We start from the raw sequence: 22,225 nt of genomic DNA on the forward strand, positions 1-22,225 counted from the left end.
ATATTTAACGTCACACAAAATATGTGATAATAATTTAATTAATGTACTGTTTGTTTTTGAGTTTCTAAAGCCTGTTCCGTGAGCACGTAAAATCCCGTCCAATGACCCCAAGCTACCCATCCAAGGATGGGCAGCTTGGGGTCATTGGACGGGATTCTACGTGCTCACGGACCAGGCTTTAGTATGAAATTTAGCGCAATGGTCATTCAGATTTCCACCTGTTGAAATTCAGTCAATCCATCATCAATGTTTTTTTCTTTAACAAAATAGGAGAACATCAGGCCTCCTCAACCTAAATAAAAGTGTAGGCTTAATCCTCCATTTGCCTCTGGAAAATGAGAGAGGGTCATTATCCTGCAGCGGAGAATAAGTGACCCGATGATGTTTGTACTCCAAATGACTTGATCTTGATCACTGGATTTCCAGATTGGCCAGTTGGTAGTGGCCTGAATCCATCGCCTTCCTGCTACCTTTATAAGGTCGTCTGTCTACCTTGTGATGACAAATGTTTTAAAAGTTTTTTAATTACTCATGATTTACCTCCCGGCGTAGTCCTCATGCTCTCCGTCCTCAGCACCTTCGGGAACGCATCGTGTTCGTTGAAGCTGTGCTGGGAAGGCGCTGGACTGATGCTGCTCTTGTGCTTGGTCGGCGACACGTCCTGGTAGATCGACGAGACGATGCTGGCTTTGCGGTCTACAGTACAGACCGAGAGGCGGCCGTTGTCGGAGACTCCTGGTTTCTGGAAGTAAATGGAAATTTTCTCAGATTTGATTAAATATTACATATTGTATGTATTACAGATTTGGTTATAATATTGGACAGAAAAGTTCTCGAATAGTGACTACTGACGTAAATTTGCCCCGTTTTCCACTCGTTGGACCAACGATCAGGTGAAGCACGGGAAGCTCCTAGTTGCAAACAATGCAGGACCGGTCGTCGAGAAAATTCTTTGAGGAGATCTTTGTCCAGCAATGGATGCCTTTTGATTTAAACGATGGAGGTTATAGTTTGGTGTATTTACTGTATGAAATAGACATATTATTTATTTATCTTCCTCCGTGTAGAGTAGGTAGAGCTATAGCTGATTTTGATTTTCGTAAATTAAAAAACGTTGAATGAAAATACCAAATGTTGAACCCAAAAATTTTCAAAAAATAACAGCAAACACTATTGAGTGTAACTTTGCATAAATTGCGCCGGCTTTCCTACAATCCATGAGTCAAATCGAAACATAGTAATCTAGATACGGAACTTTAATTAAACAATTAGCTGGGTGCAATAAATACATCGGACTTTGAGCCGGCCCCGCTCACAGGTCCTACAATAATAGAAATTCATTACCCAATATAATAAAATAAACAGTAGTTCAAAAGCTTATATTTTCAACCTAATGAAACCCTTGGAACCTTCAAATTGGAAACCGTTACTCTGCCATAAACAATTAATTAGAGTAATGTAACAATTAACAATAATTTTCTCAAACAACTCAATTATTTAATTAATTACACGTGTTGGTACTAATTTGTGCTCAAGAAAATGTAGCATAATAATTGCTCCAAATATAATCGAAGGAATAGTAACCTTAATTGAAAAAACAATTAGGTAGGTTCTGTTCTCAGATCATCTATGATCTGAGGTTCTGTTGGTTTCATGTTTGGAAATCAATCTGGAACCTGATTTGCAAAAGCCTGTACCGTGCTTAATAAATTGATCAATTTAATTAAGGAACTAAAAGAGGCCCTTGCTCTCCCTTAACAAAACTTCTGATACCTACACCTCCATAATGAAGACTTGAACTTAGTTATGTCTACTAACCTGATTAAGTAGAAACAAATACGAAAACGCCTCGAGAGCGTCTGTAATTCTATTATCTTAATGCCTATGTGCGTTTCTCGTGCACCCCAAGGGACAAAACATCAAGCTATCTGTGTTTGTATTGTGTTTTTCTTATTGCTTGGTGTTAAAGGCGAGAATCTAGCATCAAGACCCAAAGTAATCTGGGGAACTACAGGTTAGCACAAGCGTAATTTAATAGTGCGATCAAACTTGTCTTCATTGGAGGAAGGCTAAGTAAAACGTCCCAAATTCAGTAGACCCAAAGGTATAGCCGATAGCATAGTACATTATGTTTTTTGTAACACCTACATTTAGACTCTACATTGTTTAGGTAGATGTACCGGCGTTTATACAAAGTTTGTTAGATTTTATCGTTCTTCTTTCTTTGCATTTTGCCTTTTAATAAGTGTTGCTTTGATTTCTAAACACACTTTAAATCATTGCATTTACAAGAAAAAATTATACAAATAAGGTTTTATTCTGATTTGGCAAACCTCTCAACTCCGAATCAATCTGACACAGGACTTTTAAAGATTTTTGCTTCTAACCTAGGTGCAGACCATCGATTTTTAGTTGGCCGATAGTTGGGCCCGATTTTAATTTGTATGAAGAATCGGCCGATACCAAAACCGATGCCAGGTTCGCATAGTTAAAACAATTACAATGCATAAATTGTTTCCTCAGTCTTAGTTTTAATCAATCGTACTAAATGTACCCTGAAATTTACATTCACTTTGTCTGAATCTACGCCAACTCTCAAGTAAGACAATAGACCCCAAGGATAAATCTAAACACTAGATGCTGTGGTAGGACGGTGGTAAATGCCGAAGTTAATGCAAACATTCACTGAAAAGCGTTTTCAATTATTTCAAGGGTTTTCAGCACTTAATTTGTAAGTAATGTAAATCCTTCGTCACCAAATCCCATAATTGAATCGGTGAGTGAACTAAAGCTTGGCATTGAGACATTTTGAAAGGCTATTTTGCATTGGTTCAACTTTCTGAAATTCAAAATTTATGAAATTGTGTGTGTGAGTGGTTTTTAAACTGATTATACTTAAAATGAAAAATCATCAGATTTTCAAGCAACTCATACGGTAGAGTTGCTTACATGAAAACATACCGTTCATAATTATTGTCACAATTAGCACCGACTTTCTAAAATTTGGTTATAAACACTGCCCAGTTTTAATTGGAATCCCATGAAATCCTTCCTAGATATGTAGATAACATTATTACATAGCTATAAAGGTGCTGTATTAAGACCAAAAGATTCCTTTGAAACTCAGTCATAACATAACCTGTCAATCATCTTGACCTATCTTGTGCGTTAGATGTTTCATCTATGTTAACCCAATTAAAACCCTTTACTTTGATACATTGATAACCTTTTCGTTTAACGTCTTCATGATTTTAATTAAGCACTTTACTAGGTAGTCTTCTGTTATAGTTATGAGTAGATACCGTCTTTTGCTTTGATTGAAACTAGACACTAGTTTGTGAAGGGGTGTTGTGTAAATTATGTATAGAGTCACGTTTATCCTTCCCGATACATGATTTAATCATTTTCATTCAAAATGCATAGAGTTCTTAGGATCAGTTTCAGAAATGAAGTTTCAGATGGTTATCTGACATACTAAACTAATAAATAAATCTTTTTAATTATCTAAAACTAACCTAGGAAACTCTACCAGTAAAACCAAAAGGCTATATCGGCAAGACTGAAGCTATCCCTCAATGTTTTTGTAATATTGCAAGTAAATCAACAATACTGAATCACCCTCTTAAATAAATAAGCATTTTATTAAGTAGGTGCTCTGATTAATCAATAGAAAAGAGCGGATGGAAAATACCCATTGATAACACAAACAAAGACACGTGGGCGGCCCTTGGTCCCACCTGTGGGTTCCCACAGTTTGTTTACGTGCGAATTAAGTTCGCCGTCCATTTGCCAAACAGCGTACATGAACCGTGAATGTGGTATATATTATCATGCTTACAAAAAGCTTCTTATGAACTTGTTTTTTAAAGAACCTATCTGTGTTTACAGAAATCTGATAGAAGATGTTTGCTATGGTTAATAATATTACTATGGGTAACGTTAATTTAAAACGATTGGAATGAAAGCAGGAAAAAGTTTTGAAATAGAAGCAATAAACGGTGGTATACACGAGCATCTGTGCTCTACATAGTAAAATGTTTGCAATATTTAAATCAGATTTTTGCATATCACAGCGAAACGAATATCCCAAACAAAATCACCTCAATCCAGGCCGAATATCGATGTCGAAATACGAATAAAGTTCATCTATCACGTCTCATTTCCCCGGGGCGTCGATCGCAACTCGAGTCCCGAATCGAGACATCCATCAGTCGATCATTCGATCACTCGATCATGCGACACGTGCCGAAACAAGCGATACGAGTTGATGACATCCGTGCCAGTGATTGGATCTTGCGTTGAATGGCTGTATCGTGAATAGGCTGGCAAAACGGTGCTATCATCAAAATGCTGCCTATTCCTAACTAGTATTGGAAAATGAAAAATTTTTATGGACAAAAACCAACATTGAACAATTTAGGATTTCGATAACATAAATTATAGTTTATAAAACCCAGAAAAAAAGTTAGGCTTCATTCCAATTATGCCTAAGTTTAGCCTAATAGGGCAACAGTATGCTACATATAAATATTTTGAGCTTGACGGCCATTCTCAGATGAGCTAGTTTTTGCGTGTCCGGGCTGTTAAATCGTTAAAAATGACAAATTAGAGACATGCAAGTATTTTTATATGTTACTCAACAACCCCATCCAGTTGTGCATTAAATCATAGGCCTCTATTTTAAGTATTTGTGACTTAATTAATTTCATGAACCTCTGTTCTCTAATTACCGTTACGCGTCCGCACACCGACTTAATGTTAAAACTTGGCTGTAATTTTTATGTCGTATAGATTTGGTTTACTCCATTCAACATTTTAAAGAGTACAAAAGATTGTCTTACGCATAGCAAAATATCTATTCAATAGAACCATTCTGTAAATAATTAGAATTAAAAAACTGCTTGTCCGAGCGAAAGTCCTAATTCCCGTGACGTTTTCTGTTTTTGGGCACACAAGCCTAAATAATAATATTTGACATATCATTTACGCGCGCGGCGCGAGCCCTTAGTTAGTTCTAAGACCTGTTAGCAAATAGACGTCTATTGCGTTGGCGTACCGTCGATGAATTGCGTAAGAGTATAATTACCATATCTTTGGTTTTCAATTTTTCTATTTACCTTGTCCTTATTTTTATACTCGATTTTTGAAGGTAGATCCACGTTGTTAATTTAAATAGATTCAGTACTTTGGCCTTCATACGTTGTAGTAAGACAGTATTTGCATACGCTGAAGATTTTGGAGATTTTGAAGAAAAACTATCGTTTTATAATTTCCATGTACTAATTACCGTATATTTATAATCACCGTTGTATGAAATTATTACCTACAAATTGCACTCACGATTGAATAAGTATGATGATAAAATATGAAATATACCTAGACTTTCGCATAACAACTGTACGGACTTTTCTTCCAATCTGACAATCAAAATTTTAAAAAACTTTCGTTAGAGTAACCTCGAAATAGATTCGATTTCATGACAAATGCTCAGCTTCAGTTGCTGCATGGTTGTTGGATTTAAGAGTATATTTTAACCCCTAAGGTGACCCCACAAAAATAAGTTACCTGGAGTGAAATCGGGGCTTTCTGATGGCCAGGAGATGTCACCCCTGCATGAAACATGTCTCGTAACAGATATTTATTTCAACTATTAGTATAATTGATATTAACATCTTAAATCATTAATTAATTCTAATATAATACCATTAACATCTATCCATAATTTAACCTTTGCCTTAAGAAGTTCCAACAGTAACACTTACCTGGCGTGATCACATTAAGAACAAAAGAGAACAAATCAACAGACAATGGGACTTTTCAAGGCAAGAGTGTATAGGCACTTTGTACCATCCTAAACTGCATCCTACCTGCTTTGTTATGCATAGAAAAAACTTCGTGATATGCAATGGGTACTGGACAGAAGAAGCTTGGAGAACAAACTATATACAAATGGATCCTAAAACCCATGTAGACATGGCATCGACTTAGCCTCGCAAATGTAGAAATACTTTAACGTTTTCAAAATAAAGTTTTAAAAATCTTGAGCTGTGCACCTTGGTTTACAAAGTCCACTGAAGTGATACCAAACGTCAAAGAGGGTGTGGAAAATCCTGTAAAGCTTACAACCAAAGACTAGACCTTCATGCAATCTATTTGCTGCATCCCTTCTAAATTCTAAGAATTCTGCATTTAGGCTCAGGAGAAAGCGAATAGCATCAATCTGAAAACTTATTGTAAAAGAATCGAGGTGACAAATCATGGGATATGCTGAGCTGGAACTGTCATTTTTCCAAATTCAATTTAATCTGATAATGGGTGATGGCTGATCGCAGATAGATTAAAAAAAGGAAAAATCACTTAAATCATTAATTAATTTTTAGATATATGCATATCCGAAAAATCAAATTTGTGAGATCTCCTAATCCATTATCTGTACGTTAAATCGTTTGTACCACATTGAAATCAAATAAATGATGATTAAGATTCTGATGAAAAAATGTGACACGTAGCCCCTTCTGGCTAAAACTAAGTGTTCCTGTTATAGCCTCGATTATTGCAGTATACTGAAAATATCTTGATACAATAAATAATAGAAACGAGTGTTTTCCTTTTTTCAAAGGGTTATTAAGTGTACCTAAAGCGTTTTTTATGACGCTATATATTTATATACAAATTTATCAATGCAAGATATTGTTTTCTTGCTTTTTTACATATTTTTTCTAATTACCGTTAGATTAAGTATTAGCCTTATCTAATTACCGTGACCATAAAATTTTTGGGTCTCATTTACGCGAAAACCGCTTGGAATAATTTGACGCCTTAACGATTGTTAAATTCGTACTTTTCATGTGTTTCATATTTAAATGCGTTTAAGTCAATTAAGCCAAATTTCAAAAATGATATGGTAATTAGGCTGAGAACGCCTAATCGTGAGAATGACCGTTGAAAAACACATTGAGTTTGAAATACCTATGGTGATAAGATGAAAAAAATTGGTGCAATACTTTTAAGTTCCACATCTTGTATTAAGCTCTTTAATCGCTTATTTTTTTCCCTCTCGAGCTAAAATGACCCACAACTCGACATGTAAAGAACGTAACGAAATTATATTTTAATATCCACAGTAACCGCATCATGCCTTATTTTAAACCAATTAAAATACGCTTGAAGAGACCCCTTTGTACTTTCGGTGGGAATTGAGGTAAACGAGAATGTAATAAGAGTAATTGAATCAGCTGGGGGAATTGGCCGATTGTGTTTATAATGGAAAGCCTAAACAAGATTCATGATTAAACATTTAAGATAATGTATAATGTGTGGCCTAGTCTTACAAAATCAAAGCAGCATTAAAAATACGGCTGGCACTTTGTAGTGCTATATTACCAGTTATTCTCGTTGTACCTAATGTTCGTAAAAAGCTCAAAAAAGCTACCACTATCATAAAGCATTACCCAAAAGTGATAAGCAGTCTTCTGCAACTGCATTATTTTATCTCAACAGTTTTCTTTTACAGCTTCAATACAACCGAGCACCACACATTTGTTGGTTTTTACGAGAACCTATGAATAACCAAGCTGTAGATTCTAGTTAAGTACATACGAGTTGCAGTGCTGAAACGAGAGGTTTAAGAACAGTCAGTCAGTTTACGTTCTTATGGTGGCTCTATAATTAGGCTGAGTTGCACCAACATACCTACTTTGAAGGTAATTATGACATGGTATGACTATGGTGTTTTTGTATGGAGTTTGACAGATTTTTGACGTTTGTTAAAGTTAAAGTAGGAAGGTGCGTCGGTCCATCATAAAGGTAGCAGGAAGGCGCTGGACGCACGCCGCTACCAACCGGGCAACATGGAAAGCATTGGGGGAGGCCTTTGTTCAGCAGTGGACGTCCTACGGCCGAGATAATGATGGTGATGAAAGTTAAAGTAAGATGGTGCAACTCAGCCTTAGTAAACTAAAAAGTTTTTACCTTAGGCGGAATGATGAGGTACGTCTCCACTTTATGGTCGGCCAGGTACCCTTCCCTGGATATGCCGTCTCCAGGCTCCACCTCGAACCTGTCGCCCAGCTGCATCAGCGTTGCTTTGGTGATGTGGACTCGCCTAAAAGATTACAGTTTTGAGATTATAGCAAACACAACTTAAATGATTAATACTATATTGTTTTAAACTTTTATGGTCACTAACATAATTATTATTACTGATCAATCTGATCATGTGACCATGGCGCTTGCAACAGGGCTGAAATATCGGAAACTCAAAGTTAAGGTACATGGTAGCACTCCCGTCAGTAATAATAATTGAATGAGTCGGGTCGTAGTTGAAAAATAACAATCGCAAGACATATAGAGAATATAACATACATGGTTAAATATGATCTATTATCATAATATGATTGTTTAAACTTTGGTCTTATACTGGATCAAAATTCACAAAAAAATCGAATTAGGACCGAAAACTAATGGTAAAATGATCGAGTGTTCTTCCGACACTTCTTCTTAGCACCGGCCGATATGCTGTCTTGAAATGATAATAGAGCAAGCTGTATTGGGGCGTGTTAAGTGCTCTGACAAGGTATTATTCATTAAAGAGTTACCCCATTAAAAGTTATTTATTTAAGTACATTCAAATAGAAAACGATCTCCGAATTGACTGGCGTTGAGTGAGTTATCAAATTCAGTCGACAGGCTGATTAGCCCAGTTATTGAATATAAAAAATTCAATCAATCAGCGGAAATCCAGCGAACTTTGGTGAAATATTAACGATCACTGATAGGGCTGTCAAACTCCGATAATTAGGGTTTTTCTACGCTGCGATAAATGGAAACTTACGGTAAGAATAAGAGACATTTTTGGGCGTCACGAAAGTCCACAAGCACAAATTAGTGCAACCAACCAAAGTAAGATAGTCTTCTTCTTCAATATGATTAAGTATGTTGTCTATTTACAATGTCCCCTTAGTGTAATTTGCTGGATCATCTATCAAGCCTTATCTTTATCAAAGTTACAACTGCTAGAAGCTAAGAAGTAAATAAAATACTGTTCCTGGATTACTTTTGAAATGTATCCGTTAGGTAACTTTCCATCTTCTTTGGTAACCCTGAGCACCAACATCGAAATCCCCTAGATTATATTTTTTCCATTTTTACTAGAAACTTGGGAATGGAAACGTTTTTATAGAATCCTACTACAAGTTATCGAGTCCTCGAAGTTCTCGAGTGGCGACCACGGGCTGGAAGACGTAGCGTGGGCACGCCTCCTACTAGGTGGACCGACGATCTGGTGAAGGTCGCGGGAAGAGCCTGGATGCGGGCAGCGCAGGACCGTTCATTGTGAAAAACCTTGGAGGAGGCCTTTGTCCAGCAGTGGACGTCATTCGGCTGAAACGAACGAACGAACGAACTACAAGTTATAGACGAGGTGAACAAATATAAAAGGTATTAGGATGCTTTATTGATGCGATATAGTTTATTTAATCAATCAATACAATTAATTATGTTAACTAGATATTCATTCTTCATTAGTGAAAACCAGGGAATACTCACTCACACCTGAAGAAGAGGTTTCATAATATTGAACGTAAGATTACAAGTTTACCCAAGTAAGTGATCCCTAAGTATGGTATAACGAGCTTGTTTATTTAAAGTTTGAAAGTCTGCTAACATTATGAATCTGGGATAACAATGCCAACTTCTGTCATTTTTGACGAACTAACCAAGCTAGCCAAAGTTATAACAAATAAATTGATCTGTCCGCAAGTTTTTTTTTAGTTTATCGAAAAAGTTCTATCGATATACTTACCTAGTCAAAAGTCTTTAGAACGTGAGTGAACATACTAGTAATCATATTTAAGACAACTCATCATCATTTCGATTGGTTGAGACAACTCGCTCTAACATAACTCAATTTGCCCCATGCGTAAAACTGTGATCAAGCTCGAACTTAAAAAAGTGGGAAAATCCGATTGCAATCTGTACCTATTGCTTTCAAAATATTGAGTCAATAGACTATGAAATGGAAACATCAAACTCTATTCCAGCCTACACGGGCTGAAAGCTGAAAGCTAATCTAGTAACACTGTTTTCCGGCCCTTTCACGATAAAAGCTTTACTAAAGCTCTTTTATGGACAGTATTTAGCGGCCGTAGTTCAAAGAAAATGTTTTCAAAAGGTTTAAAACTATCTATTTGGGGCCATCAATGTCGGACAGCGGAGATTAATATTTAAGTAATGTTTACCTAGTTAATGATAATCTGATATAAAACTTTGTAGAGCACCGATTCCAAATCATATTTAATTTTTTGTACCAGAGGTGGAATTCTTTTTTAATAATTTTAATAGAATTTTATTTAAAGTATCATCGTGAACAAAAACAACAATTACATTGGACGTCAAGTAAATAACAACTAACAGGCAAACAGCAAACTCAACTCAAGAACAAAATAAAAAATAGTGACAACAACAACAAGGTTAACATAAGAATAAAACAAGTAAATGACGCAAAGCAAATGCATATTTACTTTAAGATGTAAACAAAAGTGAACGGCAAATATCCATCTTCTTTGAAGTCCAAAATACTACCAACAATTTGTGAACCATATTCGATCTTTTTCGGGAAAATTACCAAATTGACTTAGGCCGGTAAGTCCCTGTCTATTTCTGTCGGCACAAAGCCCCAATATAAATAGCCCCGTACTAAGGGCCACTATAGTATTAATTAGATTTTACGTGTTATGTTTTTACTGTGGTTCAATGCAGTTATCATAGAGTTAGAAAAAATATGTGTTGAACAAAAACTGTTTTTTTTTATCATAATTCATGGGATGTCTATACTTAGCTGTTAAAGTAACCTATTTTTAGGATTTAAATATCATTATTCTCAGATAGGAAAACTGTCAGATACCGTCTATTTTTACATTGCATGAAAGCTTTTATGTAAACTAAAAAGTTTTCAATACAAAACATTATTTATTTAAAGTAAATTAAAACGTTATTTCTAAAGTTAAAACACCTTAAACGTTTAAAGCGAAAAATCTCGTCATATCTTAAACATTCAGACACTCCGATGAAACTGAAAACGAGAGTATTCGCTAAGAGGATTAGCAGACTTACTTCTAAAAGTTGATATCTTCATTTCGTTTTACGTTAAGTTAATTTGCCCCTTCGCATTTTTCTGCTAATTTGTAATCCTATAGGGACTTAAGTTTTCCGAGATTGTGTTCACACTACTGCGTCTTGGCCAATTTCCCACGCAGAGTGCCTGCATAACTAGAGGGCGCTTTTGTCGATGCTGGATGTCTCCGATTTTCGCCATGTTATGTTAAACAGTCGTATGATTTATGACATTTGCAGGGGGTCTGTGATCGTTACTTTAGTATTTATTATTACTTATTATTGTTCATTAACATTTTATTTATTTTATTTTATTCCCGTTTCGTTGACTTATTTATTTATTTATTAGTAAACACACAACACTCAACACGTCACCCACACTAACGCATTGATGGCACGTTCAGGAGCACACACACAACACACCTACACATTCTTCATTTATTTTATTATTTGCAGCAGCAAAGTCTGTTTGTTTATATGTTAGCAGAGCGCCACGCGGGGCCTCGACTGTTGAGCATCCCCTATCCGCTCTTGAATATATAAAAGTTTTAATAAAATAATTAGTTTATGTTTGGCGGACGCGGTTTGGGTCCCAACAGCCGAGGCCTAGGCAAGGGTACTCGCTGAAAATCAGCGTCGGGACATTTACTTATGTCCCGAGTATCGCTGAGCGGGCGCCTTTTTGGCTCGGGATTTTTACTGATCTGGCTGGATTATTTTACTGTTTTTTATTTTTTATTTTTTTCTTCTTTGTGTACCTTTTTATACTTGTAATTGTCATTTTTTGTCCCGTGCCAAATAAAGATTTTTATTATTATTATTATTTTTATTTATACTTATGTGTATCACGATGAGTCTTCTAATGCCATCGGGTTTTTAATGATATTCACGGGCCTGAACCAAGTGAATACCAATTCAATATAACTTAAATATAAAAATGTATTAAGGTCTAATTACATCTAATTATTTGACGAAGACTGTAAAAATTTCCGGACAATTCTGCATGTGTTTAGAATGCTGGCCTTTTGTAGTTGTGTGGAAATATAATCGGGTAAGTCCAGGCTTCTGAGTGACGGGGTAAGCTGTACTGGAATGACTCCTGTTGTGGACAGAACTATAGGCACGATACTTACTTTATTTAATCTCCACATACGAGTTATCTCGTCCTTAAGGTCTGTATACTTTGAAATTTTTTCCGCTATTGTTTTTTGTAGGTTGTGAGTATTAGGGATAGCAATGTCGATCAAGTGTGCAGTTTTATTGATTTTATCGATGAGGGTTATGTCTGGCCTGTTAAAATGTACTGTTTTATCGGTAAGAATCGCGCGGTCAAAATATAGTTTATGAGAGGTGTTCTCCAAAACGGTTTCAGGGTTGTACTTGTAATATGGGGTGGGTGGTGAAGTTATTAGTTTATGTTTCTGGGCTATTGCTTGATGAATTATGTTTGCAACCTGATCATGCCGGTGTTTATAATCTGTTTGAACTATGGCCTTACATGCACCTGTGATATGTTGTATCGTTTCCGGAGAACTATTGCATCGTCTGCAGCTATCAGTTTGTAAGTTTGGCACCTTCATGATGTATCTTTGGTAATTACGAGTTTCTATAACTTGGTCCTGTATGGCTAGAGCAAATCCCTCCGTCTCTGGAAATAGCTCTCCTCGCTTCAGCCACTCGTTCGACGCTTTATAGTCGACGTTAGTGTGGAGAAGATCTTGGAGATGCCTCCCATGGAGAGATTTCCTTATCCATTCCTGTAGTTTAGTGTCTCTGTGGGTCTGCTTTTCACTGTTTTGTGCTTCTTGGTCTTTTAGGTTCAAAGGTGTGAGCTTGCAATCATTGTGTGAGATAAGTCTATGTAACGATGATGTTTCTGATTTATTGTGGAAATAGCTACGTAGGTTAGTGATTTGTTTTGCGTATAAATTAGCTATATCTATAAGGCCCCTACCTCCATCTATCCGTGGCAATGTCAGGCGCTGAACACATGACCGCGGGTGGTGCTTTCGATGTTTTGTCATACTTGTGTGTATGGTGCGTTGTAGTGCCTTTAATTCGGATTTAGACCAATTTATGATTCCAAAAGAATATGTGAGGATAGGTATTGCGTATGTGTTAATAGCTTTGATCAAATTTCTAGCATTTAATTGTGTAGATAAAATAGCGTTAAGTCTGATTCTAAATTGTTTCTTCAGGTATTCTTTACTTTGTTTATAGTCTATTAAGTTGGATTGATTGTAACCTAAATATTTGTAAGTGTCAGTTTCATCTAAGGGCGTTATTGTCTCACCTGTGTCTAGCTGATAGGAATGTTGGTATCTCTGACCATTTTTTATGGAGTTTATCTTGCACTTGTCTATCCCGAATTCCATATTAATATCAAGGGAAAACTTCTCCGTGATATTTGCAAGCACTTCGAGATCATTTTCCGATGCCGCAAACAATTTAATGTCATCCATGTACATGAGATGACTTAGTTTGCCAGTGAGTGTCTCTGTGTGTGTCTGCTGTGTTAGTGAGTATCCGAGATCTGTAGAGTTTAGGCTATTTGACAAAGGGTTGAGAGCGAGGCAAAACCAGAGTGGGCTCAGCGCGTCCCCTTGGAAGATGCCGCGTTTGATATGTATTGGTTCGGAGTGTAAGGTACCTATATCTGAATTCATTTTAAGCTGTGTTGTCCATGTTTGCATAATGTTTTGTAGAAATTGTATAATTGTAGGATGGATTTTGTAAATATTCAGAATTTGGAGTAGCCAGCTGTGAGGTACAGAGTCATAAGCTTTTTTGTAATCAATGTACATGGAATAAAGATCAGTTTTGTGTTTTTTAACTTGTTTGAGTATTACTGAGTCTATTGTAAGTTGCTCCTTGCATCCTTGGCTGTACTTTTTGCAGCCTTTCTGTTGCTCTGTCATTATTTCGTTAAGTTCTGTGTGTTTGTATATAATATGTGCAATACAGGACGTGATTATTTTGTACATTGTTTGTAAGCAAGTGATTGGTCTATATTTACTCGGATTTAATACATCATTTTTATCTTTTGGTATCATGTAAGTTATTCCAGTTGTTATATATGCGGGCATGCTATTAGGGTTTGTAATAAACTGATTGATAAAGTTGTGTAGGTATTTTTGTATATGAGTAAATTTTTTATACCAGTAATTGTGGATCTGATCAGAGCCAGGGGCTTTCCAGTTATGCGATTTATCTATAATGTTCTTAAAGGTGTCAAATGAGACTGATTCAAATTCCATCTCTTCTATATGGGCAAATCTTTGTTGTTCGTGCTTGATCCATTCAGCTTCTTCCTTGTGGTTTGTAGACTTCTCCCAGATACCTGCCCAAAAGTCTCTCATTTCTTCGGGAGACGGTGTAGAAGTAGTAGTGTGAGATTGAGAATTAGTGTTGGTCCTAAATTTTCGATAAAATTGTTTTTCATTAATTATAAACTGTTTGTTCTGTAATTTACGAAGTGTGCATTTGTTATACCTGTCAAGTCTACTGCTTAGTACGGACAGTTTTTGTTTCAGAGTATCTAGGAAGTGTGTGAGTTGTGAGTTATTTCCTTCGTGTGTTGAGTGAATTTTGTAATCATTGAGTATTTTATTAACGTGTTTGGTAAGTTTTCTACTCCTATTTCCGTTTATGTAGTGAGTCAGCCGTCCAATTTTGATCCTAAGATCTTCAATCCTCGCTTCTAATCGTCTTTGCCATTTTGGTTTGTTGTCCTTTCTCTTCGCTGTTGTTCTATTAGGTTCTTGAGTGTTTGTTAATGTGCGTTGTTCTGGTAGTGAAAGTTTTGTTCCATTAACCTTAGCAGCTGTCCATGCAGCGCAGTATAGCACTGTCTGTAGGGTGTTAAAAGTAGTATCATTATTTATGTGTTGTGGCAAGATCATTTTGTTAATGTACTGAGTAGTGATTGCTAGTTTTTTTGTGGCTTTTTGTTTAGGTATGTAATTTCTAGATGTTGGGTCTGTATCTGTAAAGAAAGTTAATGCTTCTTGAAATGCAATATCTACTTCTGGGATTCTTTGTGTTAATTCAGTTTGTTGGGTATCAGTAGTGTCCCTTAAGATTTCCAGTACCTCTTCCTCAGTGGTTTGTGCAATTGTGTCATGTGTCAGTGGAGTCACTGAAGTTTCACGTGGTTGGGTGAGTAAGCTATAGTTAGGGTTTGGCAAAGTGTTGTAAGTAATTTCAGATTCTTCATGGCGTTGTGTGTTATACGCTGTGGTAGTTAGATTTCCTGTGTTTTCTGATCGTAGTTCTAGTGCCACTTCTTCTTTGATTTCGTTCAGTCTGCTGTTAGTTATCCATTTGTTGAGTATGATGAGTCTTCGTTGGTCTGCAATTCTCTGTTCAGTTAAGTGCGCAAGTTGAGGAAATGTCGTTATGAAGTCTTGGTGCAGTGGTCTTCTGTATGCTGTTTTATTGGTTTCTAATTCCGTTATTCTATAGTAGCTCCTCATTATCGATTCGTTGTGTGCATTTGTCCATCTCACACGTTGATTTGACAAAAAGGTAGTAGTGTTTGCTATTGAGTTTTGACTGGATGAAGAGTTAATGGTAGCCTGAACTTCTTGGTAAATATTGTCTATTACGCTTTGTGGTATTAATTTATTATTGACTATTGACCTACGTTGGTTGCCTAAATTTTGTCGCGTGACTTCGAAATGGGGGTATTTTTCAGTAAATCTTTTGTGAAGTGGTTCCAAATAATTTTTCTTGTCAGATTCTAATAAGGTAATTTCTAGGTACGTGCGTAGGAGAAATATGTTCATTTCTTCATTCCATCTCCTACGTTTACGTCGTTCGTACGTGGTGGGCACAGATTTTACGGCACATGGTGCCTCCTGTGCAACATCCTCGCACGATTGGTACTCAGAAGATGACGAAGATGGTCGTTCAAGCTCAGGTTGGTAGCAGGATGAGCCTGTTGATAGTAAAGACTGCGTGTCAAAATCTTGACGTTCTTCGGCTGTAGTATTTTTGTCGACTGGAGCCCGCCTGCTCAACTCCTCGTCGCCGTTGGATCGCATGCTGAGACACCCAGCAACGGCTCCAGGTGCGCCCCGGCGACCCCCGGGCAGCGGCCGCAAATTATATCTTCCATTACTCATTTCTCCATATTACGATGGGTTTACCATTGCCCTGTTGGTCACTCGCATAGTAATTTTGTTGCGAGTGTCCGCCCCCTACGTGGCTTAGATGGTCAAGACCGGACGAAAGGATGGATTTTAGGGGGCTTATTATTATTATTATTAAGTTTTTCTAAAAAAATAGCAGTCTATTTGCTGGGTAAATTATCGTAGGTCTTTTCAGAGATCAAAAGCAAGTTCAATATAAGAAAGTTATTTAATAAATGAAGATATTATTTCTTCACTTCATTAAACTACAGACGAACAAATATGTAGGTATTTGGGTGAAATTCCACCCGTGTATTATAATGAATTTTATTACTCGTTTAGACTTGAATTCCTCAGCCTTTCTTCAGAAAATCAAACACTGGCAAAATTATTATGAAAACACAAGTTACAACAATATGCCCCAGAATTGCTCAATACAGTCAGGTGAGCAAAAACCTCGCGATTTTGTACGATTTACATCAATCGACCAGTCATCGGATAGTCTTTAGTCGATTGTCTGCTATTTTATGCTCTTAGATTTTATGTAACAGTAGATACATCTTTAGATGCGTCTTCTGCCTTTTTCGTGATTTAAAAAAAAATGAATGTACCTATATTCTCGTTTAAAATCAACTGCGCTGTTTAAATAAAAAGAAGGTGATCATTGGATCAGCGGAGATAGGTTATTTGAATTGTAAAGTGGATTATTATTAAGTAAGATATTGGAAGGGAAACTGTTATTCGAGAAATTCTAGGACTGTAAAATATAACTACGTTACAACTGCTTTGACTATCGGAGCAAAGCAATTGTGAAAAATTTTCCTCAGACAGAAGCTACTCACTCTACCTTGTCTGAATATTAAGGGGCGTCTAGCACTGAAAATGAAATAGACATTTTAGTTCGATGCAAATTAAATTATAGCATTTCGTCTTTTCCTTCTGGTAGTGAAAAAAAAGTCCAGTATTTTCTCATTATTTTACCCTACCGCAGTATTATCCGTATCCATGATACGGGGCCCCGACCTACACAGGGGCCCAAGAGCCGGACTTTTTTGGATTAGTCAGAATAGGCAAACGCTTAGGAAAGATCTGTAATTTGCTACCTGCTACTGTCTTTCCTGAACTCAATTATCCGGGCCTTTTCAAGGAGAGAGTGAATAGGCTCTTACAGGGCAGATATGTACCATCCTAGACTGCATCTTAATTAATACCAATTTGCTATTGCTGTCAAATAGCTGAATTGTCGTACATAAAAAAAAATTGCAATGACCTTTTTTAGATGAAAAAGGCCCTTTTTATCTAAAGACCTTTTATAGATGAGGAACCCAATACATTTTGATAGAGGACCCGTCTAAGGCACGCATACATCACATAATTCACATAGTACGCTTTTACCGATACGGTGAGCGTTTCTGAGTCTTATCGCCTCAGCGGGATACGAGCTTTAACATATCCCATAAAATAAAGTCATTTTAGCCTCATAAACACTCACCCAGCAATGCCACCGGACTCCATGTGGTTGGCCAGCGTGACGTCATCGCTCCACACGTCGAACTGCCACTTGCGCAGGCCCAACACGCCGCAGAGCACGTTGCCGGTGTGGATGCCAATGCGCATGTCCACGTTAAAACCCGTCGCTTCGCGGACGAACCTGGTGAGAAACAATGATCAATAGTACTAGCGTCGATGGATGAGTGTAATCTTAAGGTATAAGGGTGGTATTACATTGAGCTTAGAAGAGGACCAAATTATGTGTTATCATCTCAGTCCCCACTGTCGGAGGACGATCTTATCTAATATACTAAAGGCCAGAGAGAATTGGCCTACACTCCCCAAGCTTCCACGCTGGCCAGACTGGTGATATCGTACATAATCTCTCCCTTAATAACCTCTTAATAAGTAACATTGATACTCGTTTTGGTGTGATTTGTTGGGAACAAACGAGATCTTACCTGATAGCGTCGATCATCTGCAAGCCCATGTTGACGCAGTTGTAGGCGTGGTTGGGCCGCGACACCGGCAGCCCCGACACGCAGTAGTAGCAGTCGCCGAGGATCTTGATACGCATGCACTGGTTTTCCTGCGAAAAGATGCACAGAATAAGTTTACTCTAGAATAGCTAGCTAGACGATCTTAGTGTTCTTCTATTACGTGCTCAGTAGCAGTGCTTTTATTGCATAGTCTATCTTTATCGCTAGTGCATTTCGAGTTGGAAAGTTACTCCGTAAATCTGTCATGGTTGATGGGATAAACCAGTCTTTCCCAAAGTGGGCGATAACGCCCCCTTGTGGGCGCTGCAGGATTAAAGGGGGGCCCGGGCGGTAAGAGACCCAGAAAAAAAATCGGGACGTTGTGTAGAGGCTTGGGGGCGTCATTTACTAGGAGGACTCTTAGACACCGACTGAGCTCTCGACACTCGACTACAAATGGGGGCGCTAAAAAGAATTTATTCTCAAAGTGGGCAGCAGACAAAATAAGTTTGGGAACCGCTGGGATAAACCAAATCATTTTTTGTTCCTGAAGTTGTTCTTTTCAGATTATCATAAGCGTATCATCAAATAAGACTTTACAAGTTACATTGTCCAACAAGAGGACTTGAATGTTTAATTCATTTTACCACTTTAAAAAGCCTTTCGTACAACATGTCAAAGCGCAACCCGTCTCCACTCATGTAACACCAAAATATGCCTGTATTTTTACTAGCGACGACAATCAAATTGTATGGAAACAATGCTTACATTTTAGGGACAAAACAACCTGGTGCTATTTTTATCCAAATTCAGCGTAGCGCCCTTCAAATTGCAAGTTATTCTTGTAAATACCTCGAAGTTAAAAACGTCAGCCATTGAAGCGCTTTCAAGCGCTCACGTAAAACCATTCCTGCTATTGACAACCGAAGGCCCCGGCGCGGTCCGCGTTTTAATTAGAAATAGAATTGTTTCTTGTTTGTGACAAGCTAATAAATTACCACCGCAGACGGGAAGGGTTATTTATGAGGACGCTGATGGGTATCTTATGAAATACTCGTATTTTCTAGATAAAAAGGTGTTTTGGTAGAACGGCGATGTTAGAAAGCTAACTTTGGCATTACTTTTAATTTTTGTAATGGCTTGTCCCGCTGAAGTGACGCATTATTTTATAAACTTCAGACCTCCCCGACCCGTCTGGCGAGCATGAATATTGGGGAGTGTAGGTCAAATCCTCCATTTACCTCTGGTAAATTAGAGACAGCTATACTCCTGCAGTGGGATGATGACGTTTGTTTTACATAGGTAAGCTATTCGATCCACAGAAAGGGGAAGGTAGGTAATTTTGGAGGTTAGTTTTTTTTTAATGGCTCGCACGGCTTGCGCATTTGCCAATGTCAAGGTAGCAACTTGGAAATGTATACTCAGTACCTCGATGTTGAAAGTAGGTACATAATAGGACTAGCAAAAATCCTACAATATTCTTCGTCACTTTTGATATGCTACAAAAAACATATCAATTACAATTTATTACTAGAAACAATTGTCGCATTTCTACGGTAAAACTATTTTCATTACACGCAGCAAATAAATACGAGACAACGCAAAAACAAGTCCAATTAACGCTATCGATGACAAAACATGGCCAGCGCTCGTATCAATTAATGTCGCCCAAAACGAGGAGCGTGTACGATTTGTGTTGACACACCTTAATAATGATGTAATAAGATATAATGTGATACTAATAAATTGTTACTTTGACACCAATTATCTAGCTGGTAGAGCGTATAATACTCGTACATAATAAAGTATGCACTAAGTATACCTACTAAGCATTTCAAATGTTGATAAAATATGAAAACAAACTTATAAAAATTGCGTTCAACATAGATTTTCACAGTGTTTAAACTCAGATGGTATTATTTCCCGGTACCTACTTAGGCAATCCACTATACAGGCGTTTCATATTGTTTTCAGTGTCACAGTATTTTACTTAAAATAGATATTACTTATTTAATAAATCGAGACTACGGTACTCTTAAAATTTTAATAAGGTAATCCTTGCTATTTTAATAGATTTAGTGGAATTCCTCGAGGATCAAATCAGCCTTTTATATTGCAGCCCCAAATGTTCGGCATACCCGTAGCTACGGGAATGACAATAGACTTGCGTGCCTTCCCCGCGGAACTTGGAAAGGCAGATTTGTGAGCCTGCTTTCATGAAAGGCGTAGAAGGTAAAGGAATAGCCTAATTTTGAACCTTCTTGCAAGTCGACGAAACGACAATCTAATAAAAATGGTCAATAAATTCATTCTTACAATTTTGGAAAACTTACATCTTGGTATAATGGCCATAGCATCATTATTAATGGTCGTTAGAGCATTATAGGATTTATTTTCCTAAGAAAACATAATTTACCGTCCTAATAAATAGGTCTATGAAATGCATAGTAATCAAATGCTTTTTCTGTGAAATTCATAACTTAGCGTACCCCGGACATTGCGAACTCTTAATTTCTCAACTGAACGTTAATAAATTCATACTGAGGATACACACTTTTTGCTTACTGAAAAAAGTGTTTTCATTTTTACATAAATTTCAGAATAATACTGACATGCCCTTTGTCCTCACAACCTTTATATTGTCAATCGGATCACACTCCGGCTATTTGAACAATCAATGTAAAACAGTCAGCTATTTCCACGGAACCCAAAACGTAAGTGTAGAACGGTTTGTTGTGTCAGCAACTTGAAGCGTATTAGTTCCTTAGATAAGCAACAGAGAAATAACATCGACTACTGCTACAGTGTACATAGATCCAATAGGTTCGAACAATCGTTTTTTATGGAACAAGAGGCCAACGAGCAAACGGATCAATTGATGATAAATGATTACCACCGCCCATAGACACCCGCAGCCCCGAGGAAGTTACCGTAGATACATTGTAGGCCTATAAGATGTGTATGACATTTTGTAGGTCGTATCATTAACATTTTTATGGTATAAATAAACCATAGGCATAGGTATCGCACAAGTGTCATAAAAATTGTTCAGTTTTCATAGAAAGGTCGTAAATTTAAGGGGGAAAGTGATGAGATCAAAGTAATTATTTTGTTTGTTACTCCAATTACCTACCAAAGATGAAAAATGTTAATCAAAATCTTTGCAGTTCATTTCATACGAACTATGTGATAAAATCCTGAAAGACAGAACAAAAAAAAACAAGAACTGAACTTACTAAACATTGTCTCTACTATTCATTGGCAGTATTGGAAAAGAAAAGAAAGGAAAGATATAAAATCTTACAAGCTCCCAGTTTCTTTTGCTCCTTCATTCACGACTGAGTCAATGTATTTATTGGATGCATCCGGACTACTCTGTCAACAACTTATATTGGTACGGATATTGTTTTCATTTAAAGTCAATATTGCACACAATTGATTTGAGAGACTTATGCCCGTTTTCACTATCAATCCCTAATTTTTAAGTGACCCCTTTGGTGGTATCCCCATAACAGGAATGTTGTTTTCATAGGAGTCACTTAAAAATTTGGGATTGAGGGTGAAAACGGGCATTAAACTTTCATCATAATCATTTTAATCTCAGGACATCTAATGTTGATTAAAGTACCTCCTGCAACATCCGTCTTAAAAAATTAGATTTGGGAGATAATTTAGTCAAGACAGTTAAATACTAAAATTATTGAAATAAAGAGAAAATAATGAAGATCAAGCAATACCAACCCAAAATGATTCACCTCTACCGACTTTTGCTATTATGTATTGCTTTTTTACATTATGTAAGAAAACACCAATAGGGCTTTCCCTTAATTAAATCTGCTGTAGCCAAAGAAAATAAAGCTCTCGGTATAAAAACAAAGCACATCAACCGATGCAACTTGCACAAAAGCTATTGTGCGAGCCACGTCCGACAGAAGCCAGCGCTTTTAGGGCGGACTGTTTGACTTGGTAGATATCGCTTGACACGGCCATGAACGCTAAAAGGTCTGGAAA

The 22,225-nt window shown here is 37.1% G+C and overlaps 1 protein-coding gene across 1 annotated transcript in view; it reads right to left on the bottom strand.

Annotated features, from left to right (window-relative positions):
- LOC135077388 (adenylate cyclase type 2-like) overlaps positions 1 to 18,319 on the bottom strand; it is a 32,075-nt gene extending 13,756 nt beyond the window's left edge. The window contains exons 1-4 of the mRNA XM_063971919.1: positions 18,197 to 18,319; positions 17,737 to 17,895; positions 7,972 to 8,104; positions 541 to 742 (exon numbers count right to left, since the gene is read on the bottom strand). Coding sequence (XP_063827989.1) covers positions 541 to 742; positions 7,972 to 8,104; positions 17,737 to 17,895; positions 18,197 to 18,312 — 610 coding nt within the window. The 5' untranslated portion in view covers positions 18,313 to 18,319. The remainder of the gene's footprint in view (positions 1 to 540; positions 743 to 7,971; positions 8,105 to 17,736; positions 17,896 to 18,196) is intronic.
- Between the last annotated feature and the right edge of the window lie 3,906 nt (positions 18,320 to 22,225).

Source organism: Ostrinia nubilalis, chromosome 13 (genome assembly GCF_963855985.1).
Source record: "Ostrinia nubilalis chromosome 13, ilOstNubi1.1, whole genome shotgun sequence".
In the NCBI taxonomy this organism is placed as follows: Eukaryota; Metazoa; Arthropoda; class Insecta; order Lepidoptera; family Crambidae; genus Ostrinia; species Ostrinia nubilalis.